This window comes from Schistocerca gregaria, chromosome 4, assembly GCF_023897955.1.
Source record: "Schistocerca gregaria isolate iqSchGreg1 chromosome 4, iqSchGreg1.2, whole genome shotgun sequence".
NCBI classification, from domain to species: Eukaryota; Metazoa; Arthropoda; class Insecta; order Orthoptera; family Acrididae; genus Schistocerca; species Schistocerca gregaria.
The window spans coordinates 661,245,088-661,264,265 of NC_064923.1; the positions used below are offsets into that span (position 1 = coordinate 661,245,088).

A 19,178-nucleotide genomic window follows, 5' to 3' on the forward strand; every position below is an offset into this window, starting at 1 on the left:
CTTTGACATTATAAATGTAAGTAGTCTGGTGGAACATTTTGAGCTAATTATAGATCGAGCAATTACTGAGAGTATAATCTCTGGAAACATTGCGACTGTTGCTTTTTCCAAAGCTAGCTATACTGACAAGGCTATGGACAGAGAATTCAAACTTGTCCATGACAAAGTAGAAAATAGAATAATGTTACCTAATGTTGTGTTCCCTAGTAAAGTAGTGATTGTTTTGTTGTGGGAAGACTTTCATACAAACTTTAATGAAAAGTACTGATTTGCATTTGCTCAAGGGAAGTTAATATTACATCCATCTGTTCCCCAGGGACATTAAAAGTCTGTGTTAATGGGTTGGAGTAACAACTGTTGGTTCCTGAGTTGTTTTCAGTGTTACTTCCACATTTCCATTCCTACACCAAATTCCCTTCAAATCTTCAACTATTCTGTGATCTATTCATAACCTCTTAAACTGTCCTATCATGTTAGTATTTAAGTGACTGAATATGACTACAAGATTGTGACTAATTTAAGAGAATCACAAATAAACAGTGATCTATAAATATAAGATGCAAGGAACAGAATAGTCAATTATATTGAAGAATAATTTAATATGACGTGACTGATAAATTAAATATTTGATTATAGTGTATAATTTTCTATTTTTATAGAATATTTTATACCTTTTGTGAGATGTGATGTGAATGGGGAGAGTTTATATAAATTTTGAAAGGGGTGGGTAGTGTAGGTGCAAACATGACTAACACTACACACATGCCCCACCTTTCAGACAACCCTCACAGACAGGTGTGACTGATACTTCACCATTTGCCTTTCCGTAGGAGTTGGTAAGATATTTCTTCAGTCACTTCAAAGGTGAAGCTGAGAATGTCCAGTCTGCAGGAGACATTTAACATCATAGTCCTAAAGCTTCTCACTCAAGTACCGGCGAAGTAGGGATGCTGGGGGAGGGGAGTGGGAAGGGTTTCCTGTCTTTGGGGCTACCTTCTTTCACTTCTTTGATCTTAGCAACCAATTATATTTTTTTTTTCGTTCCTTACTTCTCATCTGAGTACCAGTCTATCTTTCCCTCTATCCATATGCATACACTTTCATCGCTGAAGTCCTTCTCAATTTCCATGGTTTTCTATAACCTTCAACTTATTTTACATAAGTAGGCCAAAGAATCAGGCCACATTGAAACACAAACACGCAAACAGAAAAGATAATATGAGGACTACCATGTGTTATAAGGGGGAATATTGCACACATAATGAAGGGTTATTTGAGGTGACTGTTCCACATCACATACAGGTATGGACAGGGATAAATTTATGTATGTAAGGACTAAGTATTAAATTAGTGTGTGTACATGGGAGAAGGAGATACACTTTGTGGTTCATTATGAACATGCTACATCGTATACTTAAGTGTACAGAAATATATTTGGGCTGGATGTCAGTATGTGAACATGGGAGAAGAAAATACACTTCATGGTTCATTATAAACATGCTACACTGTATACTTAACGTTACAGAAATATATTTGGACTGGATGTCAGTCTGACAACTATTCTTGTGAACTGTAGACTAATGGTACAAGTAGATATTTCCAAGTGTGGTGTCTATTGGAAATATCGGACTGGAAGAGTAATAGAGGACTCTAAGGAGTTAAAGCAAGTATGGTGAAGTAAGTGGGAGGGGTAATGTAGAGTTTTAATTTTTCTAGGAGGTATTTTATTATAGTGTACATAAAGATGTATACTATAGCGATGAGCCATTGGGTCTACTCACAAAGGATAAAGGAGGGGGGGGGGGGGGGGGTGCACCCAGCTTTTAGTGAATGGAAAAAAGGCTAGATAGGCAGACCAAAGAGAGGCTGTCCTATACTGTATGGGCAGGGGCACCAAGAAAGGGATTGACCTGTACCATAGAATATAGGAAGAAGAAAGGGGCGTACCTACCAGAATGGCAGGAGAAAGGTTACCCATAGAGTCAACCCATAGGTAAGGGATAAGTACTGTTCCTAAGGGAAATTATAGTGATAGAAATCACATATATGGTAGGAATTATTCTAGTATGTTTGCATTCTTAATGCCCCTAGTGTTATTAGGATTTATGGATGGTGGAAAGAACAGGCTCATAAATTTTCTCCAGAGTTCCTCCAGACCACAGAAAGCTGTATAGGATAGTACTAGTCCATACTTCAAAGGAAGGAGTAGCTTGAAAGATTAAAGGCAAAGGATAAAATGTTTAAGGGTCCACGACACCCGGAATCTATGAGTGGAATTGAAAGAGTGAGCTTACCTGTGAAGTTCAATAATTTATTAAAAATACATATGTATGTAGGATTATGGAGTAACTGAATATCTCAAAGAAGTGGATTCTTAATAAGTATGATGTCAATGTACATATTGAATATGTATAAAATATCAAGTGTTCAAGCTAAGGGGAGGGATATGTAGTTCCTCGAGAATTTTGACGTAAATTCTAGAGACCCTCGGCTTTCCACCATCTCGAACACCCAGTATTTTATGTACGAGCAAGAGAAACAGGACTGTGTCTACTGCATCATGATTGTGTGTGTGCAGGACTGGCATCTATTGGGTGGTTGACTGCCATGGGCAGGTATCCACAGCACTCACCTCAGAAGTTACCAGAAGCTACATTCCCAGCACAAGGAGGAAGTGTGCCATACTCTGTGATGTCACTCATTATTAGGAAGAGTTGAATGTTGTTGAAAGAAAAAGAAGACACGTATCTGAATTATTCACTCACTTTCGAGAGGTCTCGATGGTTGAATAACTAGAACTCTGAAAGAGTTATAGTACTGTATTTTTGGTAAAGAATATGTAATAGTATCTGACGTACCAGAAATTGTTGAGCTTACGAAAAATGATTCCTGTATGTGCAAACTGTTATGTGTTGTGAAAATATAGTGTGATTTAGTTCAAAGTATCTTGAGTGTATGGAGTTATTTCAAGAGTAGAGGCAATTCCTCCAAAACAGCATCTTAACTTTGGAGAAGAAGTGGGGCAGACCATCACAGCCAGCTATCCTGAAAAGAAGCAACTTTGTGTAAGTTCAGCAATCAAGGGGGAGTGTGAGTCTTGCACAACAATATCACACTGTTCCCTCTAAATCACTGGAAACTGCCAGAACCTGTCCAGGCAATAGCAGCATCACGTGGTGAAGAATGACTGCTAATCAGACATAAGGAAAATGCATGTCTTATCAGTGAGCATGCTGTCTTTGTTTCAAATGGGGAAGGTGTGTGATCTATCTGAGTTTAACCAAGGGCAGATTTGATGGCCTGGACGCTCAGCACAAGCATTTTGGAAACTGCATGAGGTGCTGGGTGTTTGAAGAAATCTGTGGTGAGTGTCTTCAGCACATGGCGAAGAGAAGGTGAAACTATGTCCACATGTCATGGGGTTGGGCAGTGACCTGTCATTACAGATGTTGGATGTCACAGGCTGGGAAGACTAGTAAAACAGGACAGGTGGCAAACTGTTATGGGACTATGCTGGGGAGCATATAAGTGTATCTGTACATACAATGCACTGAACACTCCTAACAATGGGTCTCCACCATCGAAAATCCATGCATGTGCCAATGGTAACACCATGACTTTGGCAACTTCAACTGAAATGGGGATGTCACCACTGGCACTGGATGTTGGTGCAGTGGCAGTGTGTTGCATGGTCTGTAGAATTGCAATACCTGCTTCATCATGCTGATTGGAGGTCGTGAGTCCATTATCTTCCAGGGGAATGGCTCCTTCAGACCTGTACTTTGGGAGGAGATAAGCTGGTAGTGGTTCCTTTATATTTAAGAGAACATTCTTGTGGGCATCCATGGGTCCAGTGGAGCTTGTGCAAGGCACCATGGTGGCCACAGTGTATTGTACACTGGTTGCAGACCACGTACACCCTTTCATGTTGATCTTGTTTCCTGTTGGCAGTAGCAGTTTTCAACAAGATAATGTGCCATGTAACAAGGCCAGGAGCATGATGGAGTGGTTTGAGGAACACAGTGCCGAGCTCCTATTGATGTCCCCCCCCCCCCCCCCCCCCCACCAACCCCTCCACCCCATGAACCCTATCAAATACATCTGGGATATGATTGAATGTGGCATCTATGCTCTTCATCCCCCTTACCCAGAATTTGTGGGAATTAGGTGACTTGTATGTGCAGATGGCAGATGTGGTGCCAGCTCCCTCCAATGACCTACTAAGGCCTCACTGCTTCCATGTCATCATGAATTGCCACTGTTATCCAAAGTTGGACATATTAGCTATTAGCTGTGTGGTCATAATGCTCTGACGTATGAGTGTATGTGTATAGTTTTTTTATTATTTGACCTCCTTGCTGGTGTTGCAGTTCAAATGGCTGGCAGTGCAGATAGCTGGTAGTGTACGTTAGTGAGTTAGATATGTGCTTTGGTTCCAGTAATAGATAAAACTAGCAGCTGAGAAATTTAAATGAAGTGGAGTGATATTTTGAAAACAGCTCTCTTTCAGCTAATGTTACTTAGGCAAACTAATCCAGAAATAGCTCCTTTCATTATCAGTGTGAGAAGATTAGCACTAGTCATAATTTTTTGTTAGAATACTTTGAAGAACTTGCCTTCAGTCACTGCAATTTTTGTTAATGTGTAACTTGGCTTCTTACACATTCTTGAATACCTAGGTAGTTAATATTTGGTTTTTAATTAATTAATCAGGTAAATGTCTAATTGATAGGTAACCATCTTAAATGTCTCATTTATACTCCACTAGTTCATTTAACTTACATTTGTCACATACCAGTCTCACAACCTTATTATGCATAGTGATTGTATAATATAGAGGGAGAAAACAGTAGCATGTATTCTGATAACAAGTATATGTAGTAAATGAATCAGCGTCAAGTAACTTACTAAGGTTATATTTTATTAGATTTCTTCAACAGTTTGAAACAAAAAGTTAAAGTATTAGATAATAGACGAAGACAATCGCCAAAGGACAAATTTCCTAAAAGGCCTGGACAGAAACCACTTCCTAAGCAGACACCTCGAAGTAATCCAAGTCAAAAGAGTAAAAAACATGATGCAAATGGAATAGTAGATGGAATAGTGCCTGACATCCCAAATGAAGTATTTGTGGAAATCTTGACTCAGAGGTAATGGACCTTCTTTACCTAGTAATAGGCAGTAATTATCATATGTTGAGCTCAAGTAACTGCTATTTGTATGCTGTAGAGGGTTGCTTTGTCAAGCTTAACTTCCACATTAATGTTTTTAGTATGCATCTTTTTTAAGTATGTTGGCATATGGGGCAACGAAAAACTTGTTGTTTGTGTTCTTGTGGGTTAACTAAGTTTTTGGTTACATAAATACACCACTTTTAACAGCATTCATGACTTTAGAGGCCCATTTTCCTCTTTATTGGGAAGTAAATTGCTCTCTTTTTCGTATAACTTACTACATTTTGTGACAAAATAATTTAATTGGATAAGTAAATAAAAAATCTACACACCAAGTGGCGGCAAAGCACACACCTAAAAGAAGATTATAATTAGGCAAGCTTTGGGAGCTAGTGACTAGTTGCTCAGGCATAAGGGTTGAAGGGGATGGTAGAGGAGTGAAGGAATAGGAATTCAGAGGTCTATGAAAATGGGGACTGCATCAAAAGAGATTTGAAACCTGAGAGCTTGAAGGCGGAAGACAGTGTAATATGCAAGACAGATGATTACTTCTTAAACATCATGTGTGAGTTAATAAGGGTGAAAACCTAAGTGCATGGTACATAACAGAGGTGGGAGGGGAGCGGTGAAAAATGTACTGGCAGGGCAATGAAAGATGTAGGAAACTAAAACGGAGTAAAGAAAAGAGTAGTTACTGTGAGAAAAACTGAGACAGAACAACAACCTAAATTAAGGCCAGGTGGGTGGCGAGTACCCAGAACATATAATAGCATTAGTTCCCACCTGTGGAGTTCTGAGAAGCTGCTGTCTGGGGGAATGAACCATATGGGACATGTGGTGAAACAGGCTCTGAGATCACAATTGTTATGTTATAGAGCATGCTCTGCAAGAAGGCATTGAGTGTTGCCAGTATACATGCACTACCTGTCCCCATGAATCCTGATTGATAATTTAGTGGTAGTCATGCTAATGTAAAAGGCCGAACAGTGTTTACGTAACAGCTGGTATACACTCCTGGAAATGGAAAAAAGAACACATTGACACCGGTGTGTCAGACCCACCATACTTGCTCTGGACACTGCGAGAGGGCTGTACAAGCAATGATCACACGCACGGCACAGCGGACACACCAGGAACCGCGGTGTTGGCCATCGAATGGCACTAGCTGTGCAGCATTTGTGTACCGCCGCCGTCAGTGTCAGCCAGTTTGCCATGGCATACGGAGCTCCATCGCAGTCTTTAAAACTGGTAGCATGCCGCAACAGCGTGGGCGTGAACCGTATGTGCAGTTGATGGACTTTGAGCGAGGGCATATAGTGGGCATGCGGGAGGCCGGATGGACATACCGCCAAATTGCTCAACACGTGGGGCGTGAGGTCTCCACAGTACATCGATGTCGTCGCCAGTGGTCGGCGGAAGGTGCACGTGCCCGTCGACCTGGGACCAGACCGCAGCGACGCACGGATGCACGCCAAGACCGTAGGATCCTACGCAGTGTCGTAGGGGACAGCACCGCCACTTCCCAGCAAATTAGGGACACTGTTGCTCCTGGGGTATCGGCGAGGACCATTCGCAACCGTCTCCATTAAGCTGGGCTATGGTCCCGCACACCGTTAGGCCGTCTTCCGCTCACGCCCCAACATAGTGCAGCCCGCCTCTAGTGGTGTCGCGACAGGCGTGAATGGAGGGACGAATGGAGACATGTTGTCTTCAGCGATGAGAGTCGCTTCTGCCTTGGTGCCAATGATGGTCGTATGCGTGTTTGGCGCCGTGCAGGTGAGCGCCACAATCAGGACTGCATACGACCGAGGCACACAGGGCCAACACCCGGCATCATGGTGTGGGGAGCGATCTCCTACACTGGCCGTACACCTCTGGTGATCGTCGAGGGGACACTGAATAGTGCACGGTACATCCAAACCATCATCGAACCCATCGTTCTACCATTCCTAGACCGGCAAGGGAACTTGCTGTTCGAACAGGACAATGCACGTCCGCATGTATCCCGTGCCATCGAACGTGCTCTAGAAGGTGTAAGTCAACTACCCTGGCCAGCAAGATCTCCGGATCTGTCCCCCATTGAGCATGTTTGAGACTGGATGAAGTGTCGTCTCACGCGGTCTGCAAGTCCAGCATGAACGCTGGTCCAACTGAGGCGCCAGGTGGAAATGGCATGGCAAGCCGTTCCACAGGACTACATCCAGCATCTCTACGATCGTCTCCATGGGAGAATAGCAGCCTGCATTGCTGTGAAAGGTGGATATACACTGTACCAGTGCCGACATTGTGCATGCTCTGTTGCCTGTGTCTATGTGCCTGTGGTTCTGTGAGTGTGATCATGTGATGTATCTGACCCCAGGAATGTGTCAATAAAGTTTCCCCTTCCTGGGACAATGAATTCACGGTGTTCTTATTTCAATTTCCAGGAGTGTATGATGTGTCTTTCAAAGGTGGCTCTTCCTTTGACAGAATGTGTTTTGCCAGTTGCAGTGCTGCTACAGGTGGTGGTAGGAGGGTGCATAGTTTTGCAGCGAGGATGGTCACAGGCGTAGGAACCATAGTAGGTTTAAGTGATGTTTGTAGCTAGGCTTCAGTGAGGACAAGATCAACATCAAAGAAAGTAGCACGGGATTCAGAATAGAACAATATGAAATTTAATTGCAAGATGAATTTAATCAAGTCAGTCTCACGATGAGTCCATACGGTAAAGATGTCATCAATGCATCTAAACTAAACCAGGGGCTGAGCACATGGATCCCAGGAAAGCCCCATCCAAGGGACCCAAGAAAATGTTGGCATACGAAGGAGCCATCATGTTTCTGATGGTCATAACACTGATCTGTTTCTTTGTATGGCCCCCAAAGGTGGAGAGGTTCTTAGTAGGTATAAAATTGATTAAGCTGAGTAAAAAGAATGTCATAGGTTTGGAATCTGGTGGGCTATGACTGAGGAAATGTTCAGCAGCAGACAGATCATGTACATGTGGATGTTGGTATAGAGTGGGGTGGCATCAGTGGTGACAAGCCAGGTATATGGTGGGAGGGTGAGGGGCATGGGTTTTAGATGACCTAGAGAATGGTTGATACCTTTGAGATACGAGGGCAGTTTTTGTTCTATGGGTTGCACGTGCTGATCAACTAAGGCAGATATGAGTTCTGTGGATGCTTGGAAGCCAGCAACTATAGGATGGCCAGGATGATTGGGTTTCTGGATCACAGGAAAAAGAAGAAAGGATGATGGTGTGTGGTTTTAGGGGGGTGAGAAGTTCTGTGGATTGTGGTATTAGTCCTTAATAGGGGCCTGAGGTTTTAAGGACTGACTGCATGTCAGTTTAAATTGCATAGATGGAATCCTGATTATTAGTCCTTAATAGGGGCCTGAGGTTTTAAGGACTGACTGCATGTCAGTTTAAATTGCATAGATGGAATCCTGATGGCAGGCACTGTATGTAGAGGTGTCAGACAGCTGGTGTAGACCTTCACTAACATACTCCTTTTGGTCAAACACCACAGTGGTAGATTGATTGTCTACTGGGAGAGTAATGATGGATTCATCAGCTTTAAGGGGATGCAAGGCTTGGACTTCTGCAGATGACAGGTTAGAATCGTGTTGTAGGGACATGAGGAAGGCCAGCTGTGGTGGCCAAGCAGTTCTAGGTGCTTCAGTCCTGAACCACGCAACTGCTACGGTCGCAGGTTAGAATCCAGCCTCACTCATGGATGTGTGTGATGTCCTTAGGTTAGTTAGGTTTAAGTAGTTCTAAGTTCTAGGGTACTGGTGAACTCAGATGCTAAGTCCCATAGAGCTCAGAGCCATTTGAACCATATTTTTGGACATGAGGAAAGGGTTGTGAAGCAATGTGAGTGTGAGGAGTCCACAGGGATGATTTGGAGGTAGTGGTGGTGGATAAAGTTGGGATCAAGATCTGAACTGTTCAAGGCAGGATTCAATGTCAGGTATGCTGTTGGAAATGTTTTGGGATTTGGTTGCAAAGTCATATTTCCATATGTCTGAAGGAAAGTAGGTTCTTTACCAAAGCAGCATGATGAAATGCAGGTTTATGGGTGAAAGTGAGATCCTTACGTAATACAGATAATTCAGGAGGGGAGAGTGCTTTAGATGAGAGGTTAAGGACACTGTACTGTTGTGATCGTTTCTTGTGATTCTGGGTTATTCTTGGTCTGGGTGGCACTGATGAAGGCTGTGGGATGGTAAGGAGGTTGGCCAAGCTTGGTTTGTAAGAGAGGAGTGGTTGTTGCTGGTGGGGCTGGTTAGGGAGCTGCCAAGAAACAGCAAGGGAAATAGCACTCTTCAGGTAGTTTACGAAAAGCTGGGACAGATTTTTGAGGTGAAGTCTGCCATGTTGCAGCAGTTTGAAGATGCCTTGATGGATGATACCATCCAAGGAAACATGAGGGACACATAACTGCAGGATTTTGTAAAATGAGGGTAGTCTGGTTGAGTGGAAACTGGCTGCTGAGGCATATAGATCATTGATTTGCTAGGTAAGAGCAAAAGGTTGCTGTATTTGCAACTGTAAAAAGGCTGGTGTAGAGTAGAATTACGTCCAGAAACAGGGACTTTCAATGTTAGGCCTGTTGGAATAACTCTGAGGGCTCCAAGGGATGAGCACGTTTCAAGAAACAGATTGTGTGATCTTATTTTTGTAGTCCGAAAATGGGTTTTCGAAAAGAACAAATGTTATGTGACATGGGATTCACCATGGCAAAAGAAGACAGTATGGAGACTTAGGAAACATGAGAGTGGTAAAAAAAGGAAAAAAGACAGTTATTGGGTAAAACGGTAGAAAACACACTTCAGAATTTGGGAAAATCAGACTTTTATGGGAGTCTTTGTATTATGGGTTGTACAAAGACTCCCCTCCTATATCAGAGATACCAACCATTTCTTAGATCATCTGAAATCTGTGCCTGTACCAGTCCACCACAAACATTGCTTGTCACTGTTGATGTCACCTCCCTCTATATCAACATCCCCCACATACATGTTCTGTCTGCTGTTGAGCACTTCCTCAGTCAGTGCCCAACTGTTTCAAAAAATATTAAATCCTTCCTACTCACCTTAATCAAATTTATACTTACCAAAGACTACTGCACAAGGCATACATACAAAGTGATTAGTGGTATGTCCATGGGAACCAGGATGGCTCATTCCTGTGCCAGTCTTTTCATGTGTCGCTGTGAGGGAGCTTTCCTGGGATCCATAAGTCTTCAGCCCCCAGTTTGGTTTAGATACATTGATGACATCTTTACCATATGGACTCATGGTGAGGCTAAGCTGTTAAAATTCCTGGAGTCTCTTAATACCTCCTCCAAGTTAAATTTCACATGGTCCTATCCCAGATTCCATGCCACTTTCCTTGATTTTGATGTTGTCCTCACCAGCGGCCAGATTAACATTCTGTTCACATTAAACCTACCAACAAACAAACAGTACTTACATTTGACAGCTGCCACCCATTTCATATCAAAGATTCCCTCACATACAATCTTGGCATTTTAGTCTAATGTAATTGCTCAGATGCTGACTGTTTCCAACAATATGCCATCATTCTACATTCTCAGGATTCACTGCATGTAATTAACCCATCAGCCTAGTTCAAAAACAGATTTTCTAGGCAAACACATCCAATCATAGTACTGGTGATTCCACAAAAAAAAAAAAAACAGCTTTGGAGCTCACCAGTGATGACTCAGCATTATCCTGTTCTGGAATGTATTAATCAGCTGCTTTGACAGGGCCATGACATCCTAAAATCATTCCCCAAAATGAGATTAATTCTTTCTGAAATTCTGTCCACCACACCCATAATAGCTTTTCATCACCCTCCCAATCCACACAATTTTCTTGTCAGATCCTATGCTCCTTCTGCACCCATCTCCCTAACATATCACTCCTAGGCCCTGTGGCCATTCCCAGTGCAAGACGTTCCCTATGTGTCTTACCACTACCTATAGCAGACCTGTAACTACCAAATCATATACTATTAAAGGGAGAGCCTTCTGTGAAACGACACATCATATAAAAGATGATATGTAAATACTGTTCAGCTTTTTCAGCTTTTTACTTTGGTATGACTACCACCAAATTATCCTTTAGGATGACAGGGCATACGCAGCATGTGTTTACTGGCATCAAACAATATCCTGTTGCAGAGCATTCTCTACATCATGGCAATCACTACTTCTAAGCCTATTTTACCTCACACAACATGTGTATTCTTTCCCAGGTAACTGTTTCTCAGAACTCTGCAGGTGGGAACTAGCCCTACAACATGTCTTTGGGTCTTCCCCCCCCCCCCCCCCCCCCCCCCCACCTGACCTTAATTTACTTTAATATCTTCCATCTCAACATTTCTTCACAGTAAGTACTCTTTTATTCCTCTATTTTAGTTTTCTACGTCTTTCATATGGCTTAATCTGTCTATTTTTCACTGTCCCTCTCCCACCTCTGGTATGTACAATGCAATTAGCTTTTCACCCTTATTAACTCACACATGATGTATCAGCAGTAACATCTGTCTTGCATATTATCCTGTCTCCCATCATTAGGATCTCAGGTTTCAAATCTCATTCAATGCAGTCCCCAACAATCACTATTTCCTTCTCATCTGGTGTGGTAAGTCTCTCCTGACCTGATTATAAGTTTCATCAATTTTTATTTATTCTATTAACATTTATGAATCTGCATATAACAATCTATGGTTCATTTCACTGCATGGCCATCTCCTGATCATATTACGCTGATTTATAAGACAGCTTATTTCTTTCCCCCAGTCCACCTATCTTGTTTATATGTAATTCATTCATGTTTTTGTGCATTTGATTTTCTCCACACTGCTCGATAAACTTTTGTTGCTGTCTCTTACGTCACATTAATTTCACAGCTTAGTAGTTGATGTTTTATCATATGTCATTCACTTTCTGTTTACTCAGATTAAAAAAAAAATGTGTTTCTCAACACTCCCAATCACTTTTTTTATTCATTTAAAAATCATTTTTTTCATATCATATAATTCACCCACTCATTACCTCTTCTTAACCATTGTCAGTTCTCATGATTATCATACAAATCTTTATAATTTTTTTTGATTTTCTCCTTGCTTTTCTTCCATTTTTCTGTCTTTTATCCACACTCCCATTTTTATCACACACTCCAATGATTTCAACTCGCCTAATGGGTGTCACTTCCCTTGATGAATCCCATCTCATGATAAATCCATTCTTTTCAAAAATGTGCTCTGGCACTGTCAAAACTAAACTCACACATTCTGTTTCTTAAAACCTGCTCATCCCTTGGAGTTACTCCAAATGGCCTAACATTGAAAGTACTTGTTTCTGAATGTAATTCTACTCTACATCAGGCTCTTTTACAGTTCCAAATAAGGCAATCTCTTGCTCTTATCCAACTAATCTGTGACCTATATGGCTCATAAGCCAATTTCCCCTCCACAAAACTTCCCTCATTTTACAAAATCCTGCAGTTATGTGTCCCTCATGTTTCCTTGGATGGTATCATCCATGAAGCCATCTTCAGACTGCAACAACATGCCAGACTTTACCTCAGAAAGCTATCACAAATTCTCCTACACTATCTGAAAAGTGCTGTTTCCCTTCCTGTCCCTCAGCAGCTCTCTAAACAGCCACACCACCAACGACCACTCCTCTCTTACAATATGAGCTTTCCCAATCTCCTTAACATCCAATGGACTACACCACTGCCTCCCAGACCAAGAATAACTGAGAATCACAAGAAACAGTCACAGCAGTACAGTGTTCTTCACCTCTCATCTAAAGAACTCTCCCCTCCTGAATTACCTGTATTATGTAAGGATCTCACTTTCACCCATAAACCTGCATTTGATCATGCTTCTTTGGTAAAGGAAATACTTTCTTTCAGATGTAATATCAACTGGAAATATTACTTTTGCAACCCAATCCCAAAACATTTCCAACAGCAAACCTGAAATTGAACCCTGCCTTGAACAGTTCAGACCTTGATCCTAACTTTATCCACCACCACTACCTCAAAATCATCCCTTAAAAGCCTTCCACAGATTCCTCAGATCCAGCATGACTTCACAACCCTTCCTCAGGTCCCTACAACACGATTCTAACCTGTCCTCAGTAGAAGTCCAGGTCTTGCATCCCCTTAAAGCTGATGAATCCATCATTACTCTCCCAGTAGAGAAAGAATCTACCATTATGGTACTAGACCTAAAGGAGTATGTTAGTGAAGGTCTACAGCAGCTGTCTGACACCTCTACATACAGTGCCTGCCATCAGGATCCCATCTCTCTGATTTCAACTAACATGCAGTCAATCCTTGAAACCTCAAGCCCCTCTTAAGGACTCATACCTCAATCCATAGAACTTCTCACTCCTCTTAAATGACACACCCTCATCCTTTTTTCTTTTTCCTGTGATACACAAACCCAGTCATCCTGGCCATCCTGTAACTGCTGGCTTCAAAGCCATCAAATGTATATATGCTTTAGTTGATCAGCTCCTGAAACTCAAAGTACAAAAACTGCCCTCCTATATCAAAAGTACAAATCTTTCCATAGATTGTCTGAAATCCATGACCCTCCCACTCCCACCACACACCTGGCTTGTCACCATTGATGTCACCTCCCTTTATACCAACATCCCCACGGACATGGTCTGTCCGTTGCTGAACATTCCCTCAGTCAGTGTCACCTGATTCCAAACCTATAACATCCTTCCTACCCAGGTTAATCAATTGTATACTTACCAACAACCACTTCACCTTTGAGTGGCGGACATACAAACAGATCAGTTTTATGACCATGGGAATCAGAGTGGCTCCTTTCTATGCCAACCTTTTCATGGGTTGTTTGGAGGGTGCTTTCCTCAGATCCATAAGTCTTGAGCCTTTGGCTGCTTTTAGATACATTAATGGCATTTTTACCATATGAACTCATGGTGAGACTGTTGTTGTTGTTGTGGTCTTCAGCCCTGAGACTGGTTTGATGCAGCTTTCCATGCCATACAGTAAAGCTGCATGCCCTCGGGAAAATTTACAGCCGTAGTTTCCCCTTGTTTTCAGCCGTTCGCAGTACCAGCTCAGCAAGGCCGTTTTGGTTATTGTTACAAGGCCAGATCAGTCAATCATACAGACTGTTGCCCTTGCAACTACTGAAAAGGCTGCTGCCCCTCTTCAGGAACCACACGTTTGTCTGGCCTCTGCCGGCGGAGGTGGTCTAGCGGTTCTAGGCGCGCAGTCCGGAACCGCCCGACTGCTACTGTCGCAGGTTCGAATCCTGCCTCAAGCGTGGATGTGTGTGATGTCCTTAGGTTAGCTAGGTTTAAGTAGTTCTAAGTTCTAGAGGACTGATGACCACAGATGTTAAGTCTCATAGTGCTCAGAGCCATTTGAACCATTTTTATGTCTGGCCTCTCAACAGATACCCCTCCGTTGTGGTTGTACCTACAGTACGGCTATTTTTATCGCTGAGGCTTGCAAGCCTCCCTCCCCACCAACGGCAAGGTCCATGGTTCAAGGGGGGGGGGGGGGGGGGGTGTGAGACTGACCTGTTAAAATTCCTGGAATCACAGAATACCTTCTCCCAATTAGATTTTGGCATGGTCCTGTTCTGAATCCCATGCCACATTCCTTAACACCGATCTCATCCTCACCAAAGCTCCTTGTGCAACCATCTCCCTACGCTGTGGCTCCTAACCCTGTGACTGTCTCTGCTGAAAGACTTGCCCTGTGCTCTCTCGTACCAACCATCTATAGCAGCCCTGTAATTGGCAAAAAATGTACTACCAAAGGCAGATTGGTGACTATGCTATTTGGTCTCTTTCCCCAAATCAAGCCATACCAATCTTATTAACTAATGCATGATGTTTAAGGAGTAATCTCCATTTTGCATATTACCCTGTCTTCCACCATTAAGCTCTCAGGTTTTCAAATCTCATCCAGTGCAGTCTCCAACAGTCTGTCTTTCCTTGCCATCCTGTGTGGTAACTCTCCCCAGACCTGCAGTGTGCTGGTTGGCTTCCTGAAAATCTAACCATTTTCCTAAACCTCTCCATACCTTTTGTTTCTATGCTTCTGCCTGAAGAAGGAGCCATTGGCTCCAATAGTTCATCTAGTTATAATCTTCTTTTATGTGTGTTTCCTGTCATTGCTTGGTGAGTGGACTTTTTATTTATCTATACAATTACATTATGTAATTGTTTTCATTATTATATTTCCTATTCTGTTAAATTTTTTGAACCATAACAGGATTATTTTGAATATTTTTTTTAAAATCTGTGCTGGTATAATACTGTACTTATGCTGCTGAACTACATTAAAATCCTTAAGACAACCCCCACAGCAAATTTGCCTTAAGTGTGTTTGTTCTTGCTATAGCAATTTGGAAGTTGCACTGAGGAACTTAGATGTTTCTTCCTGTTGTTATACTGAGACATGCAATAAAAATTATCATACACAGAAGTGACCTAAGGATACGACTGTGAATAGTGTATTCATAACAGAAATCATGTCTGCACATGTTTCTGACTTTTGGAGTTGGTTTTGTTCCACAAGCCAGCAGCTTCTTTCAGGTTGTTCCAAAATTGTATTAATTCATTCACTCACATATGAATGTATTTTCCATGATTTTGGTAATGATCAACCCGGCTAAAACATAAAATTTGTGTAGAAGAATGTTTATTCATATCTTCCACATGTCTTGTATTACCATGCTATTACCATTTTTTTCTTCTCCTCATCCTCCTCCTCCTCCTACTACTACTACTAATAATAATAATGTCTTAATTACATGTGTTATGCTTTGTCTTGTTTCATATAAGCCTTTATGATAAAATTTAGACGTGGCATCATTTGGTTTCATTACAACATTAGGGATTTGAAAAACAAGGTAAATGAGCTTCTTGTGTGCGTAGAAGATGTGGAAATTTCTGAAATGATAGATGGCCTATGTCTCTGTGAACACCATGTAACCAAGATGGAGAAATTAAATGTCAGGGATTGTAGACTAGCATCATTTTTGTGTAGAGTTAACATGGAATAGGAGGAGCTACAACAACGTATGTAAAAGATGGGCACAAAGTAAAAAAATGTTGAAACAAATTGTTTTTGTGTTGATCAGAACTTAAAAGCATGTGCTTGTGAGTTGTTATTGATGAATAATTGCATGATAACTGTAACAGTCTATAGATCCCCTCTAGGAAACTGTTTATGAGAAATGTGGATGCATGTTGAACTGAGAAGAAACAGCTAGTTATCTGCGGAGATTTCTTAAAACATATGGGTGGGAAAAATGAACTGCCTGATTGGCTACTACTGATGTAATCGGGTATGTGATGGGCAGAGCTTCTTCAACTTAAGCAACAACTCTGTTACTCTCTTCGCCAGTTGACATTGGTGGGTCCATGATACTTGCTCCATTCCCCGTTGCCTCTGTCATCATAGATATAATTTCTTTGGTTGTTGTTGTTGTTGTCATCTTCAGTTCAAAAAAGGTTTGATGCAGCTTTCCGTGGTACTCTAAACCACTGCAAGAATCTTCATCTCCAAATAGCTACTGCAACCTACTTCCTTTTGAATATGCTTACTGTATTCATCTGTTGCTCTACCTCTACAGAATAGTAATATAATACAATGATATAGATATTAACAAGTATAACTTTTTCTCATTTACAAGCTGTCATTTAATTAGTTTAGCAATTCACACTATAACATTATAACTATAACATTAACACTATACCATTAATATAATATTGTATCATCCACCTAATAACTAAGAGACTAAATACAATTATTATCAAGGGAGTATATTATTTCTGGAAAAGAATTCATCTAAGGAGTACAGTGGATGGTCAAGCATGTATTTTTTTAATGTACCTTTGGCAGCATTTCATTTTCTCTTGTACATTTAATATAATTAGGCAATGCATTAAAAGTCTTTATAGCAACATACTTTACTCCCTTCTTTACAAGTGATAAATTTTTTAATTTGACATGTAGATGGTCTTTACCTCTAGTATTGTAGTTATGGTATGAACAATTTGTTTCTTTATTAACAACATTCATCACAGAGTATATGTACCAACATGTTGTAGACAGTATACCTAACCTTGTGCTGCATTTTGCCCCATTCAGAATCCACTAGATTAGAAGATCCTTTGTTGTGGCCATTTAGAACCACCTTTTGTTTCCTGTCTTCAAGACATGACTGTAGCCAGTTACCTGTACGCCCTTTGATTCCATAATGATAGGACTTCTCCAAGAGTATCTTGTGTTTAACAGAATCAAAGGCCTTGGAAAGATCGCAAAAGACACTAACTGGTGATTTATTACTATTAATGGACTCCAAGACATTATTGGTGAGTGAGTATATGCCATGCTCTGTGGAAAACTCTTTTTGAAAACCACTCTGTCTAAGGTTAATAATATTAAAATTTATCAAGATGTGCCACAATCCTGTTATACACTGGCTTTTAAAGAACCTTTGAAAACGTTGTTAAGAGAGAGACAGGATGATAATTTTTGACATCTGTAGCATCAACACTGAAAAGAAGTGTCACAATGGCATATTTCATTCTCTCTGAAATAACTCCCTCATGAAGAGACATGTTGCAAATGTGAGCAAGTACTACACTTACATCATTACTGCAGGCTTTCAACAGTTTGATAGAGATGTTATTTATACCTGATGATTCTTTACTTTTCAATGAGTGAATACTTTTTTAAATTTCATTAGCAATTATGGGTGGTACATTTACTTCACTAAAACTTTGTGGGAGGTTAAGTTTCAGAATACCTGCAGCTTCCCTTTGGTCACCACTGCAACCTATTTGAGAAGAGACAGAAAGTGGTTGTTAAATGTGTCTACTATCTGTTTACTATCAGTTTTTTCCAAATTGTTAATTTTTAGGACAGCAGTTTTTCATTATCAGGTGGTGCAGTGCCTATTTCCCTCTTTATTACATTCCAGATCATTCTGATTTTATTATTTGAACAATTAATTTCAGATTCTATGCACATACTTTTAGATTTTTTAATAACTTTAGTTAAAATTTTACAGTATGTCCTGTAATAGTTCATCTGGAGGGGATTATTGGATTGTCTGGATATTATGTACAGTTGTCTTTTTCTCTGACATGATATATTTATGCCCTTAGTGAGTCATATTTTTTGCTTGATTGCCTGCTCTGAAGTCTGCAGACCTTTTTTGGAAAAACACTTTCAAATATACCTGATAATTCATCAGTAAATAAATTGTACTTTGTATTAACATCATTTGCAAGATAAACATACCTCCAGTCAGTCTTCTGAATGCATAATTTGAAGCTTTGGATATTTTCCTCATTCATGTTTCTAATGGTTTTCCACTGTGCACCAGCTTTGCTCTGATTTGTATTAAAGTTGTCAACTGTGAGTATTTGCCCATCATGATCAGAGAGACAATTTATTACTTTTTCAACACTGATGTGATTCTATTCATATATACAAATATTTACAAAGATATTGTCTATCAGAGTGTTGGAAGTGGCAGTAGTTCTTGTGGGAAAACTGACAGTGGGGACAAGATTGTAGGTAAACATTAAATTTGCAAAATCTGTGTTAGAAGATGAGCTTTCTAGGAAATCTATATTAAAATATCCAGTCACTATAATGTTCCTATTTTTCCATGTGAGATACAATAGCACAGAATCAATTGTTTCATGTATACTGCTACAATTGTCAGTTTCTTGTTAGCTTTTGCTATTTCTGTGACACATACCTCAAAGTGTTTCTCTACACAATATATCTCTACAGCTGTTGTATTAAAGGACAGGCTGTTTTTCACATAAATAGTTGCCCCACCTTTGCACATATGCTTTCTACAAAATGAGGTAGCTAACACAGTTTGGAATATTGAGCATTTCGATGCCAACAGTGACATGGTGTTCTGTCAGACAGTGAATATGAGTACAATTTGCACCTGTTGGTTCATCAGTATTT

The 19,178-nt window shown here is 40.7% G+C and overlaps 1 protein-coding gene across 1 annotated transcript in view; it reads left to right on the plus strand.

Annotated features, from left to right (window-relative positions):
• Positions 1 to 4,854: 4,854 nt before the first annotated feature.
• LOC126267855 (uncharacterized) overlaps positions 4,855 to 19,178 on the plus strand; it is a 52,704-nt gene continuing 38,380 nt past the window's right edge. The window contains exons 1-2 of the mRNA XM_049973165.1: positions 4,855 to 4,871; positions 4,941 to 5,150. Of these exons, the coding sequence (XP_049829122.1) occupies positions 4,855 to 4,871; positions 4,941 to 5,150 (227 nt within the window). The remainder of the gene's footprint in view (positions 4,872 to 4,940; positions 5,151 to 19,178) is intronic.